Consider the following 14,887-nt stretch of genomic DNA (forward strand, 5'->3'; position numbering starts at 1 on the left):
AAGTTTAAAAAAATTATGTAAATGAACCCGAGGGGCTCCAAGCTCCATATATGTAATTTGCATAATTTTTACAACTTTTATGGTTCCTTTTATGTGCCCCCTCAGGTTCCTACCAAAGGGGGCACACACCAATCATCTTCTAGCTTCTGATGCCTTTGTTTTTAAGAAATAAAAGTTTTAAAAATTAGGCAAATGAACCTGAGGGGCTCCAGGGTCCATTTACATCTATGGAGCCCCTCAGGTTCATTTGCATAATTTTTAAAACCTTTTTTTCAGAAAAAACTAATTCCTAATAAGCTAAAAAAAAAAAAGGTGCGGCACCTGACAGAGGAAACACACACCCGCATGTCACTGTGCCTGGTTACCAATACTGCATCCTGGTCGTAGATGTCCTTTAATCGGTAACCACATCGGGGAGTTATGGAATTCCCTCTTATGCGAGATCACACCTATAAAAAATAATCTCCTCCATAGTCATGTGAGGATGAGCAGAGAAGAGTCAGATTTCCCTGAGATGTGTGAAGTTTATAGGCTGCAGGGGGATTGTCACTTCAAATGCTCCTGTCTTCAGCACTACAGACCTAAAAACATCCTTGAGGTCATAATAAATGACAAGAGTCTCATCTTACAGATCCCATCAGGGGTTAATGATCAGAACCACAGCTACATGCAGTTCGGCCCAAACAGGATCTTCATCTGCAGCTACATCACTTCCTGTATCTCCCGTTCTGTCTGATATGTTCTGGAAGATGAGCACCAAGAAATATGCTACTGGTGTCATACTAAAGATAGGAATCTTATCTTACCAACCACAAACTAAGGCTTATGGCTTTGTGAGCCACGGAACCAGAGATAAAAGCAGCTAAAGACATAGTTGAAAATGCAAGTTGCAGATAAAGATCCAATTCCTGCCTATATCTCAGCTCACAGAACCAGAAGTATGATGGGATCTAAAAGATGAGATTGTGATCTGAAAGACTAGGTCCTTCACTAGAATATGATACAAAGAGCATGCTCAGGTGCTATAGGGGTGTCTGAAATGACCCTCCCACTACAGCCTATAAACTTGACTCATCTCAGGTAAAATATGACTCGTCTTAGCTCATTGTCACATGATTTTAGGGGAGTGTTTTTTTTTTTTTTTAATAGGCAACGGTGAGAATTCACATAAAAGAAGGAATCATAGAAAGGACATTTCATCCCTTACCTGAGGGGGGGCTGGGAGTTTTGTGGGGTAAAAAATGGTGATAATGCAGATCAATTACCAGACTTGCATCTGGATAATGCTGAGCTGTAGGTCCTGTGCCATGGTTGCACACACCATCTCTCTATGGACTCTATATGTCATTTCCGCCCCCAGAACTTGCGCTTGGTACCCACAGCGGGGGGGTGGGGGGGCTTTGTGCCTGTACCCCAGACTATATGACACGTGCATATCACAGTGATGACTTCTCTCACCTCTTTCACTGTCCTTACGCTCTGAATTACTGTCAGAGTCCGGCTCTGGTTCTGGAATGACCAATGCTTTCCGTTCACTGAGAAACTCCCCCAAATCCTGGTCCAAGTCGTATCGGCCGAGGAGGATCCGGATATTTTCATCAAACTGGAATGGGGGGGAGAGCGGAGGGTGTGAAAATAAAGAAGACAAATATGACTCTACTCACCTCATTTTCACATGAGATGAGGCAAGTTTAGTAATGGCAGAGTTAGTGTTACTTCAGAAGCTTCTATCTCTGGTTCTGTAGCACCTACAGACATATCGCTGGAGTCATATTAAAGATAAGAATCTCATATATTTACGGTTCTGTGAGCAGTTAAATATAGCCAGGTATTGGATTTATCTGCTACTTACATTTCCAACTATGTCTAGATCTCTGTAGCTCACAAAGCGATAAGTCTGAAGAATGCTATAGAACCATAGATAGGAGCTTCTAAATAACACTGCCCCTGCAGCCTCTAAACTTGACTCGTCTCATGTGAAATGAGGTGAGAAGAGTCTTATACCAAGTGCAGCCACTATACAACGTGCAGCGCTGTTGTCTCTGCACATTCGGTGACACTGACTATATCCTAGAGCAGCCCTTTAAGAGTTGGCTGACGCCGTGTGGAGGTCAGGGGTCGCCCCTTACACACCTGGATCCAGTATCGGTTGATGATGAGCAGCGATGCGTCGTCCGTGGCCTGCCGCTTCTCCAGGGTCTCGATGTGGTCCCGCAGCTCGTCCTCGATGGCCTGCCGCTGGTCCAGCATGCCCGCCAGCTTCTTGTTCTTCACCTGTAGGGTGCGCAGGTCCTGCTCCTCCTGGAAGACCCCATAAATCAGTAGGAGAACGACGAGCGGAGCCCCAGATATCACAGAGAAGGGTAAGACCTACCGTAGAGGAGACGCCCCCAAGCTTTATAGTCTCCACTGTGGTCCCAGAATCCTCCACTGCGGCCTTCTTCTCTGGGGGGCCGGAGGGGCCGGCTTCCCCCGCCATTCTCTTGCTACCAGCACCTGACATCATGGAAGATCCAGAAGAACCCGCACCGGGTCCTGGAGCGAGGAAAAGCAAAGATGTAGTGGCAAATCATCCATACTGGTGCTCTATAACATACCATCCACAGCATAGCATGACCCACCGCCCCTATACTGCCTGAGCCTGTACTGTACAGTGTGACTGGTGCTCTATAACATACCATCCACAGCATAGCATGACCCACCGCCCCTATACTGCCTGAGCCTGTACTGTACAGTGTGACTGGTGCTCTATAACATACCATCCACAGCATAGCATGACCCACTGCCCCTATACTGCCTAAGCCTGTACTGTACAGTGTGACTGGTGCTCTATAACATAACATCCACAGCATAGTGTGATCCACTGCCCCTATACTGCCTGAGCCTGTACTATACAGTGTGACTGGTGCTCTATAACATACCATCCACAGCATAGTGTGACCCACCGCCCCTATACTGCCTGAGCCTGTACTATACAGTGTGACTGGTGCTCTATAACATACCATCCACAGCATAGTGTGACCCACTGCCCCTATACTGCCTGAGCCTGTACTGTACAGTGTGACTGGTGCTCTATAACATACCATCCACAGCATAGTGTTACCCACCGCCCCTATACTGCCTGAGCCTGTACTGTACAGTGTGACTGGTGCTCTATAACATACCATCCACAGCATAGTGTGACCCACCTCCCCTATACTGCCTGAGCCTGTACTATACAGTGTGACTGGTGCTCTATAACATACCATCCACAGCATAGTGTGATCCACTGCCCCTATACTGCCTGAGCCTGTACTATACAGTGTGACTAGTGCTCTATAACATACCATCCACAGCATACTGTTACCCACTGCCCCTATACTGCCTGAGCCTGTACTGTACAGTGTGACTGGTGCTCTATAACATACCATCCACAGCATCGTGTGACCCACTGCCCCTATACTATACAGTGTGACTGGTGCTCTATAACATACCATCCACAGCATAGTGTGACCCACTGCCCCTATACTGCCTGAGCCTGTACTATACAGTGTGACTGGTGCTCTATAACATACCATCCACAGCATAGTGTGATGCACCGCCCCTATACTGCCTGAGCCTGTACTGTACAGTGTGACTGGTGCTCTATAACATACCATCCACAGCATAGTGTGACCCACTGCCCCTATACTGCCTGAGCCTGTACTGTACAGTGTGACTGGTGCTCTATAACATACCATCCACAGCATAGTGTGACCCACTGCCCCTATACTGCCTGAGTCTGTACTATACAGTGTGACTAGTGCTCTATAACATACCATCCACAGCATACTGTTACCCACTGCCCCTATACTGCCTGAGCCTGTACTGTACAGTGTGACTGGTGCTCTATAACATACCATCCACAGCATAGTGTTACCCACTGCCCCTATACTGCCTGAGCCTGTACTGTACAGTGTGACTGGTGCTCTATAACATACCATCCACAGCATAGCATGACCCCCCGCCCCTATACTGCCTGAGCCTGTACTATACAGTGTGACTGGTGCTCTATAACATACCATCCACAGCATAGTGTGCCCCACCGCCCCTGTACTGCCTGAGCCTGTACTGTACAGTGTGACTGGTGCTCTATAACATACCATCCACAGCATAGTGTGACCCACTGCCCCTATACTGCCTGAGCCTGTACTGTGCAGTATGACTGGTGCTCTATAACATACCATCCACAGCATAGTGTGACCCACTGCCCTATACTGCCTGAGCCTGTACTATACAGTGTGACTGGTGCTCTATAACATACCATCCACAGCATAGAGTTACCCACCGCCCATATACTGCCTGAGCCTGTACTGTACAGTGTGACTGGTGCTCTATAACATACCATCCACAGCATAGTGTTACCCACCGCCCCTATACTGCCTGAGCCTGTACTATACAGTGTGACTGGTGCTCTATAACATACCATCCACAGCATAGTGTGCCCCACCGCCCCTATACTGCCTGAGTCTGTACTATACAGTGTGACTGGTGCTCTATAACATACCATCCACAGCATAGTGTGACCCTCTGCCCCTATACTGCCTGAGCCTGTACTATACAGTGTGACTGGTGCTCTATAACATACCATCCACAGCATAGTGTTACCCACCGCCCCTATACTGCCTGAGCCTGTACTATACAGTGTGACTGGTGCTCTATAACATACCATCCACAGCATAGTGTGCCCCACCGCCCCTATACTGCCTGAGTCTGTACTATACAGTGTGACTGGTGCTCTATAACATACCATCCACAGCATAGTGTGCCCCACCGCCCCTATACTGCCTGAGTCTGTACTATACAGTGTGACTGGTGCTCTATAACATACCATCCACAGCATAGTGTGACCCTCTGCCCCTATACTGCCTGAGCCTGTACTATACAGTGTGACTGGTGCTCTATAACATACCATCCACAGCATAGCATGACCCCCCCGCCCCTGTACTGCCTGAGCCTGTACTGTACAGTGTGACTGGTGCTCTATAACATACCATCCACAGCATAGTGTGATCCACTGCCCATATACTGCCTGAGCCTGTACTATACAGTGTGACTGGTGCTCTATAACATACCATCCACAGCATACTGTTACCCACTGCCCCTATACTGCCTGAGCCTGTACTGTACTGTGTGACTGGTGCTCTATAACATACCATCCACAGCATAGAGTTACCCACCGCTCATATACTGCCTGAGCCTGTACTGTACAGTGTGACTGGTGCTCTATAACATACCATCCACAGCATAGTGTGACCCACTGCCCCTATACTGCCTGAGCCTGTACTGTACAGTGTGACTGGTGCTCTATAACATACCATCCACAGCATAGTGTGACCCACTGCCCCTATACTGCCTGAGCCTGTACTATACAGTGTGACTGGTGCTCTATAACATACCATCCACAGCATAGTGTGCCCCACCGCCCCTATACTGCCTGAGCCTGTACTGTACAGTGTGACTGGTGCTCTATAACATAACATCCACAGCATAGCATGACCCACTGCCCCTATACTGCCTGAGCCTGTACTGTACAGTGTGACTGGTGCTCTATAACATACCATCCACAGCATAGTGTTACCCACTGCCCCTATACTGCCTGAGCCTGTACTATACAGTGTGACTGGTGCTCTATAACATACCATCCACAGCATAGTGTGACCCACTGCCCGAGCCTGTACTGTACAGTGTGACTGGTGCTCTATAACATAACATCCACAGCATAGCATGACCCACTGCCCCTATACTGCCTGAGCCTGTACTGTACAGTGTGACTGGTGCTCTATAACATACCATCCACAGCATAGTGTTACCCACTGCCCCTATACTGCCTGAGCCTGTACTATACAGTGTGACTGGTGCTCTATAACATACCATCCACAGCATAGTGTGACCCACTGCCCGAGCCTGTACTGTACAGTGTGACTGGTGCTCTATAACATACCATCCATAGCATAGTGTGATCCACTGCCCCTATACTGCCTGAGCCTGTACTGTGCAGTATGACTGGTGCTCTATAACATACCATCCACAGCATAGTGTGACCCACCGCCCCTACACTGCCTGAGCCTGTACTGTACAGTGTGACTGGTGCTCTATAACATACCATCCACAGCATAGTGTGACCCACTGCCCGAGCCTGTACTGTACAGTGTGACTGGTGCTCTATAACATACCATCCATAGCATAGTGTGATCCACTGCCCCTATACTGCCTGAGCCTGTACTGTGCAGTATGACTGGTGCTCTATAACATACCATCCACAGCATAGTGTGACCCACCGCCCCTACACTGCCTGAGCCTGTACTGTACAGTGTGACTGGTGCTCTATAACATACCATCCACAGCATAGTGTGACCCACTGCCCCTATACTGCCTGAGCCTGTACTGTACAGTGCGACTGGCGCTCTATAACATACCATCCACAGCATAGTGTGCCCCACCGCCCCTATACTGCCTGAGCCTGTACTGTACAGTGTGACTGGTGCTCTATAACATACCATCCACAGCATAGTGTGACCCACTGCCCCTATACTGCCTGACCTGAGCCTGTACTGTACAGTGTGACTGGTGCTCTATAACATACCATCTACAGCATAGTGTGATCCGCTGCCCCTATACTGCCTGAGCCTGTACTGTACAGTGTGACTGGTGCTCTATAACATACCATCTACAGCATAGTGTGATCCACTGCCCCTATACTGCCTGAGCCTGTACTGTACAGTGTGACTGGTGCTCTATAACATACCATCCACAGCATAGCGTGACCCACTGCCCCTATACTGCCTGAGCCTGTACTGTACAGTGTGACTGGTGCTCTATAACATACCATCCACAGCATAGTGTGACCCACTGCCCCTATACTGCCTGAGCCTGTACTGTACAGTGTGACTGGTGCTCTATAACATACCATCCACAGCATAGCATGACCCACTGCCCCTATACTGCCTGAGCCTGTACTATACAGTGTGACTGGTGCTCTATAACATACCATCCACAGCATAGTGTGACCCACTGCCCCTATACTGCCTGAGCCTGCACTATACAGTGTGACTGATGCTCTATAACATACCATCCACAGCATAGCATGACCCACTGCCCCTATACTGCCTGAGCCTGTACTGTACAGTGTGACTGGTGCTCTATAACATACCATCCCCAGCATAGTGTAACCCACTGCCCCTATACTGCCTGAGCCTGTACTGTACAGTGTGACTGATGCTCTATAACATACCATCCACAGCATAGTGTGACCCACTGCCCCTATACTGCCTGAGCCTGTACTGTACAGTGTGACTGATGCTCTATAACATACCATCCACAGCATAGTGTGACCCACTGCCCCTATACTGCCTGAGCCTGTACTGTACAGTGTGACTGGTGCTCTATAACATACCATCCACAGCATAGTGTGACCCACTGCCCCTATACTGCCTGAGCCTGTACTGTACAGTGTGACTGGTGCTCTATAACATACCATCCACAGCATAGTGTGATCCACTGCCCCTATACTGCCTGAGCCTGTACTGTACAGTGTGACTGGTGCTCTATAACATACCATCCACAGCATAGTGTGACCTACTGCCCCTATACTGCCTGAGCCTGTACTGTACAGTGTGACTGGTGCTCTATAACATACCATCCACAGCATAGCATGACCCCCCCCGCCCCTATACTGCCTGAGCCTGTACTGTACAGTGTGACTGGTGCTCTATAACATACCATCCACAGCATAGTGTGACCCACTGCCCCTATACTGCCTGAGCCTGTACTGTGCAGTATGACTGGTGCTCTATAACATACCATCCACAGCATAGTGTGACCCACCGCCCCTATACTGCCTGAGCCTGTACTATACAGTGTGACTGGTGCTCTATAACATACCATCCACAGCATAGTGTGACCCACTGCCCCTATACTATACAGTGTGACTGGTGCTCTATAACATACCATCCACAGCATAGTGTGACCCACTGCCCATATACTGCCTGAGCCTGTACTGTACAGTGTGACTGGTGCTCTATAACATACCATCCACAGCATACTGTTACCCACTGCCCATATACTGCCTGAGCCTGTACTGTACAGTGTGACTGGTGCTCTATAACATACCATCCACAGCATAGCATGACCCCCCCGCCCCTATACTGCCTGAGCCGTTACTGGGATGGTGCGTTACCGGGATCCTGCCCCGTTACCGGGATGGTGTGTTACCAGGATCCTGCCCCCGTTACTGGGATGGTGTGTTACCGGGATCCTGCCCCCGTTACCGGAATGGTGTGTTACCGGGATCCCGCCCCCGTTACTGGGATGGTGTGTTACCGGTATCCCCCTCAGGTTCCCGGGATCCTGCCCCCGTTACTGGGATGGTGCGTTACCGGGATCCCGCCCCCGTTACCGGGATGGTGTGTTACCAGGATCCCGCCCAGTTATTTGGATGGTGTGTTACCGGGATCCCGCCCCCATTACCGGGATGGTGCGTTACCGGGATCCTGCCCCGTTACTTGGAAGGTGTGTTACCGGGATCCTACACCCGTTACCGGGATCCTCCCCTGTTACTGAGGCCTAGGTCGCAGAGATTTCGGGATGTCGGGCGCCCACCCTCCGGCCGGGCAGCAGATATCTGTATAGACGTTACATGTCAGACATCACTGAGGTCTCTGCTGATACCGCACGGCACACGCCCGCCTCCCCGGACACCCCACATCCCCGGTGCCGCCAGCCCCGCCCCTCGCCGGGTGTGCAGGCGCTGCCCGGGCTTACTTCTCTTTTATTCTATTTACCTTTAGACACTTCTCAACCCAGATCCTGCCACCGGAACCGGAAGTGACGCACTGAGCTGCCATGAAGACGGCACCGGGGCGTGGCTACAGCCGCCATCTTGGTAAAGGCACTCGCGCAGTATGACGAGAGCGTCTGTCGGACATGTTGGTTGAGGACTGTGGTTCGCAGTGACGTAACGTCCTGTCAGTAATAGGCGGCGGCCATCTTGGTGGTGGCAGGAAGTATCTGACAGCCGGCCGGGTTGTTATGGAGTGATGTGTTTAAGTAATCAGTGAGTGCAGGAGAGGAAGTGCAGTCAGGTAAGGCGGGCACCGGAGCCTGGCACATCAGAGGTAACGCTCGGTCATTATAGCTGATTCTATAACCTTTCATTACTGTTTGTAGTGGAGTATAACTACTCTTATGTTGTTAGATACAAGGGGAGATGAGCAACTGATTTTTTTCTAGTAGTGCGGTATTAAGAGTCCAGTGGGCGGGGTCTATGCTGTATGATTGTCCATCAGTTACTAACAGCACCGCCCCCTGGACTCCCTTATACTCATCACTCCTTATAAACTGCGCCACAAGTGCCAGGTGGGAGGAGAAATGCACCCGCAAACTCTGTACCCTGAATGCCCAGCACTCTCCATCAGGCCGAGCTGCCGGGAAGGAGCCCTTCAGGCCTGGGCAGGGATCTCATTGTAGGTGAATGAAGTTAAACCCGTGTCCTTGATGAACCCTGTGACAAATGCAAACACAACAAGCCCTTAGCCCTCTGGACCGCTAGAGTATCGCGTAATTCTGTGTGCACAGGGCTACTGAGTGCAGATGAGAAAGCCGACCGCTAGAGTATCGCGTAATTCTGTGTGCACAGGGCTACTGAGTGCAGATGAGAAAGCCGACCGCTAGAGTATCGCGTAATTCTGTGTGCACAGGGCTACTGAGTGCAGATGAGAAAGCCGACCGCTAGAGTATCGCGTAATTCTGTGTGCACAGGGCTACTGAGTGCAGATGAGAAAGCCGACCGCTAGAGTATCGCGTAATTCTGTGTGCACAGGGCTACTGAGTGCAGATGAGAAAGCCGACCGCTAGAGTATCGCGTAATTCTGTGTGCACAGGGCTACTGAGTGCAGATGAGAAAGCCGACCGCTAGAGTATCTCATAATTCTGTGTGCACAGGTATTCTGAGTACAGAGCAGTAAGCCGACCGCTAGAGTATCGCGTTATTCTGTGTGCATCTGCTCATCTCTAGTACTGAGACTCGCTATTTATACAGTATTCCAGACAGACACACACAAATGTTCATGAGAACTAAGTAAACACTACCAAAGGGTCCAGCCCAACAATAAAACTCATGCCATGCTCTCACCATAGTGAGCTGCCGCAGACCTTCCTCTGATGGTTACATCCCTGCTCTACACATTGTGGCCATGGGGGCATCTTGGATGCACTTGTATAATGAGGGCCCTCGGAGAGTGTAGAACAATGTGGTCCAGGTCATGGGATCTCCCAGTGCAATCTATGGCATATAATGACTTGTGTAATAAGAAGGTCCATACTGGGCAGGAAGGAGCGATGGCTCCTGTAATGAGATCTTCCCCTCTTCTTCTTTTACAGGGATGATATAAAGCTTCTAGACATGATCATTGTATGGGGGCAACAGATCCCCTGGAGAAGGTGACGACACACAGGGACTGTGAGTGACCTACAACCCCCATCATGCGGTTGAGGCTACTGGTAAAGTCTCCTTGCTTCCACCTGTCGGCCCTCCTCCTCATTTCTCTAGTCCTGGCCTCCTTCTGCTTCCGCGGCCTCCTGTATTCTCCCATGTTCTCCCGCAGACTCTACCTCCAGCAGAAGAGTCGGGATTTCTTGCAGCAGAACTTGAAGGATGGGACTGACGCCCTGCAGCATTTCCGGGATCTTGTATCCGGAGGATCTGATAACATATCTGTCCCCTGTAACCACAGACCCAGGATGGAGGCATCAGCTGCGGATACCTCCACCCCCTTGGTCATCACCATCATCACGACAAGACGCCGGCCCGAGTATCATTACCTCCTGCAGGTGGCTCTCGGATTCCTGAATCGGCTGGATGACTGCGGCGCTGATTGTTCCGATTTTAAGCTTCTAGTTTGCAACGTGGACCCTCAGCCCAATTCTCACACTGACGCCTGTCTCCTGTCCCAGCTCTTGCCATCGGTGGCACGACACCTGAGTGAGGAGGTAGCCGAGGCCCCCAATCGTTTTGAGCAGGAGAAGCAGGACTATACTTACTGCCTGTCTCAGTCACTGGAGCTTTACTCTCCGGAGTATGTGCTGCTGGTGGAGGACGACGCTGTCCCACTCCATGGCATTTTCAGCGCCTTTTTTCAGCTAGTGCAGGTGCGCTTCCCCGAGGAGCCTCTAGGGGGAGGTTTGTACACCAAATTTTACCATCCAGAACGATTGCAGGGCTACGTGAACCCCGAGCCGATGCGGATTTTGGAATGGATAGGCCTAGGAGGGACGGTGGGGTTGGTTCTGACGTGGCTGTACACCGTGATCTGTCAGCGGCCGCGGTTCAGCTGGTGGGTATTCGTGGCGCTGACTTTATACGCCATGCTGATGGCAGAGCTGGCAGGAAGACATTACCTCTTGGAGGTGCGCCGGATGTCGCCCACTCTTTACAATGTGGTGCCCGCCACAGAATGCTGCACCCCCGCCATGCTCTTCTCCCAAGCCTCTGCCCGGAGGACCCTGGAATATTTTAAGGAATTACAGTGTGAGCCGGGCTATGCCAAGGATATCGCTCTGTATAAAGAGCTGGGGAAAAGGAAGGAGCGAGCGTGGGCACTGGAGCCGAACATGGTGAAACACGTGGGGATGTTCTCGTCTCTTAGAGGGTGGTATGAAGGAGAAGAGCCTAAACTACTCTGATGACCCCATAGATGGCGCTCTCCAAAAAGTTACTTAGTGAGAATGAGGACTTGCTCTGATGAGACGGATACAAGGGAAGGAAGGACAAAGTCTGCTGTTTTGGATCCGGTACCAGTTTCTGGTTCTGGTTACTGGGAGCCTGTGTAAAAGGTACTAAAAGTCACCAAAATTCATTTACAGAAAGAGAAAATTGTGCAAACGACTACTAAATGGAGACTCTGATAGTGAACATTAACATGATCATGGCGAGCGCCTCCAGGGGTGAGGGGGTGCCTGACAAGTACACGAGACAGAACGGCATTTATTCTTCCGGTTATGACTTTCTTACTGTCCTTAAAGTCCGTTCTTATAGGAAATCTCTCCTGATAAACCAGGGACACCACTCATGCTCCAGGCACTGTGACAATCTTCTTATATTTCTTATCCCTGGCCTCCTCCTTCTATAATAAACGTTATATAATTATGCTAATGAGCATGAAAGGTTTCCAGGACCCCTCCGTGCTGTAGCTTCACCGGCTTTAACACTGTGCAGGAGCACCTCCCCCTTTCCCACTGTGTGCTGAAACTTCCTGTGCTGCAGTAAGATTACGTCCGGTAGGAGGAAGGGGAAAGTGCTGAGGGAGCAGAGGGGTAGACAGTGTAACAGCCTGTGAAGCTACAGCATGGCGGGGCTCTGCTAACAACTTCTACTTAGGACTTCAGACTCATTAGCATAATTCTAAAAGATTCTTTGAGAAGAAAGGGGGCGATGGATAAGAAATATAAGGTGATTACCACAGTGAGACGTCAATGGTCGTTAGAACCCATTTTCTATATTGAGCCCCAGAAGTCACTACAAGGGGAACCTACTGAATGTATAAAACCAGGTGCCTTATCCCTCTCTGTCTCCATGGCCGCCCCGTGGGTCCTCATTAGGAACAGTCACCAGGGTTGTGTCCCCGAGGGTCCTGATTGAGACAGTCACCAGGGTTGTGTCCCTGAGGGTCCTGATTGAGACAGTCACCAGGGTTGTGTCCCCGAGGGTCCTGATTGAGACAGTCACCAGGGTTGTGTCCCTGAGGGTCCTGATTGAGACAGTCACCAGGGTTGTGTCCCTGAGGGTCCTGATTGAGACAGTCACCAGGATTGTGTCCCCGAGCCCGAGGGTCCTGATTGAGACAGTCACCAGGGTTGTGTCCCCAAGGGTCCTGATTGAGACAGTCACCAGGGTGAGGTCTAATATTTCACTGATAACCCCCAATATCCTCTCCACCACTATTACTACTCCGCTTAGGACTCTATCACCGTATTTAGTTTTTTTAAATTTTTGTATATTGATAATAAAAAAGATTAGAAAATAATATTATAGTATCTGGTTTTATTTTAACTAAATCTGATAAATCGGGTGATGAGGAGAAGGATGATGGATCAGGACCTGTCTGCACTGACGTCATTGGCCCGAGGAGGTTTGACCCTCGCAGCCCATTCCACCAACCATGGCCGGATAACCGGATAGTGTGAAGACATATCCCTGCTGGTCTAGGGCTGTGAGGGGTGACTGTCAGTATCCCTGCTGGTCTAGGGCTGTGAGGGGTTACTGTTAGTATCCCTGCTGGTCTAGGGCTGTGAGGGGTGACTGTCAGTATCCCTGCTGGTCTAGGGCTGTGAGGGGTGACTGTCAGTATCCCTGCTGGCCTAGGGCTGTGAGGGGTGACTGTCAGTATCCCTGCTGGTCTAGGGCTGTGAGGGGTGACTGTCAGTATCCCTGCTGGCCTAGGGCTGTGACCGGTGACTGTCAGTATCCCTGCTGGTCTAGGGCTGTGAGGGGGGACTGTCAGTATCCCTGCTGGTCTAGGGCTGTGAGGGGGGACTGTCAGTATCCCTGCTGGTCTAGGGCTGTGAGGTATGACTGTCAGTATCCCTGCTGGTCTAGGGCTGTGAGGGGTGACTGTCAGTATTCCTGCTGGTCTAGGGCTGTGAGGGGTGACTGTCAGTATCCCTGCTGGTCTAGGGCTGTGAGGGGAAACTGTCAGTATCCCTGCTGGTCTAGGGCTGTGAGGGGTGACTGTCAGTATCCCTGCTGGTCTAGGGGTGTGAGGGGTGACTGTCAGTATCCCTGCTGGTCTAGGGGTGTGAGGGGTGACTGTCAGTATCCCTGCTGGTCTAGGGCTGTGAGGGGTGACTGTCAGTATCCCTGCTGGTCTAGGGCTGTGAGGGGTAACTGTCAGTATCCCTGCTGGTCTAGGGCTGTGAGGGGTAACTGTCAGTATCCCTGCTGGCCTAGAGCTGTGAGGGGTGACTGTCAGTATCCCTGCTGGTCTAGGGCTGTGAGGGGTGACTGTTAGTATCCCTGCTGGTCTAGGGCTGTGAGGGGTGACTGTCAGTATCCCTGCTGGTCTAGGGCTGTGAGGGGTGACTCTCAGTATCCCTGCTGGTCTAGGGATGTGAGGGGTGACTGTTAGTATCCCTGCTGGTCTAGGGCTGTGACGGGTGACTGTCAGTATCCCTGCTGGTCTAGGGCTGTGACGGGTGACTGTCAGTATCCCTGCTGGTCTAGGGCTGTGACTGGTGACTATTAGTATCCCTGCTGGTCTAGAGCTGTGAGGGGTGACTGTCAGTATCCCTGCTGGTCTAGGGCTGTGAGGGGTGACTGTCAGTATCCCTGCTGGTCTAGGGCTGTGAGGGGTGACTGTCAGTATCCCTGCTGGTCTAGGGCTGTGACGGGTGATGGCAGTATCCCTGCTGGTCTAGGGCTGTGAAGGGTGACTGTCAGTATCCCTGCTGGTCTAGGGCTGTGAGGGGCGACTGTCAGTATCCCTGCTGGTCTAGGGCTGTGAGGGGTGACTGTCAGTATCCCTGCTGGTCTAGGGCTGTGAGGGGCGACTGTCAGTAACCCTGCTGGTCTAGGGCTGTGAGGGGCGACTGTCAGTATCCCTGCTGGTCTAGGGCTGTGAGGGGTGACTGTCAGTATCCCTGCTGGTCTAGAGCTGTGAGGGGTGACTCTCAGTATCCCTGCGGGTCTAGGGCTGTGAGGGGTGACTGTCTATATCCCTGCTGGTCTAGGGATGTGAGGGGTGACTGTCAATATCCCTGCTGGTCTAGGGTTGTGAGGGGTAACTGTCAGTATCCCTGCTGGTCTAGGGCTGTGAGGGGTGACTCTCAGTATCCCTGCTGGTCTAGTGCTGTGAGGGGTGACTGTCAGTATCCC

General features: G+C 51.0%; 2 protein-coding genes across 5 annotated transcripts in view; one reads left to right on the plus strand and one right to left on the minus strand.

The window, feature by feature from the left end:
• The window catches only part of RNF20 (ring finger protein 20), a 26,360-nt gene extending 17,445 nt beyond the window's left edge, over positions 1-8,915 (minus strand). The window contains exons 1-4 of one of the 2 annotated variants that reach the window (XM_072130666.1): positions 8,802-8,915; positions 2,375-2,535; positions 2,134-2,301; positions 1,459-1,603 (exon numbers count right to left, since the gene is read on the minus strand). In XM_072130666.1, coding sequence (XP_071986767.1) covers positions 1,459-1,603; positions 2,134-2,301; positions 2,375-2,506 — 445 coding nt within the window. In that variant the 5' untranslated portion in view covers positions 2,507-2,535; positions 8,802-8,915. Of the gene's footprint in view, positions 1-1,458; positions 1,604-2,133; positions 2,302-2,374; positions 2,536-8,487; positions 8,693-8,801 lie in introns of those variants that run through there. The other variant, XM_072130667.1, reaches the window with a different exon arrangement.
• On the plus strand, positions 8,806-13,215 carry PGAP4 (post-GPI attachment to proteins GalNAc transferase 4). 3 transcript variants are annotated; one of them, XM_072130671.1, is made up of 2 exons: positions 8,806-8,902; positions 10,399-13,215. In XM_072130671.1, the coding sequence occupies exon 2, from the start codon at positions 10,501-10,503 to the stop codon at positions 11,698-11,700; it is 1,200 nt and encodes a 399-aa protein (XP_071986772.1). In that variant the 5' UTR covers positions 8,806-8,902; positions 10,399-10,500; the 3' UTR covers positions 11,701-13,215. The 3 variants fall into 3 exon arrangements, with proteins under 3 accessions (XP_071986772.1, XP_071986770.1, XP_071986771.1); XM_072130669.1 differs by lacking the exon at positions 8,806-8,902 and adding an exon at positions 8,915-9,134; XM_072130670.1 differs by lacking the exon at positions 8,806-8,902 and adding an exon at positions 8,915-9,101.
• The last annotated feature ends 1,672 nt before the right edge of the window (positions 13,216-14,887 follow it).

This window comes from Engystomops pustulosus, chromosome 11 (genome assembly GCF_040894005.1).
Source record: "Engystomops pustulosus chromosome 11, aEngPut4.maternal, whole genome shotgun sequence".
In the NCBI taxonomy this organism is placed as follows: Eukaryota; Metazoa; Chordata; class Amphibia; order Anura; family Leptodactylidae; genus Engystomops; species Engystomops pustulosus.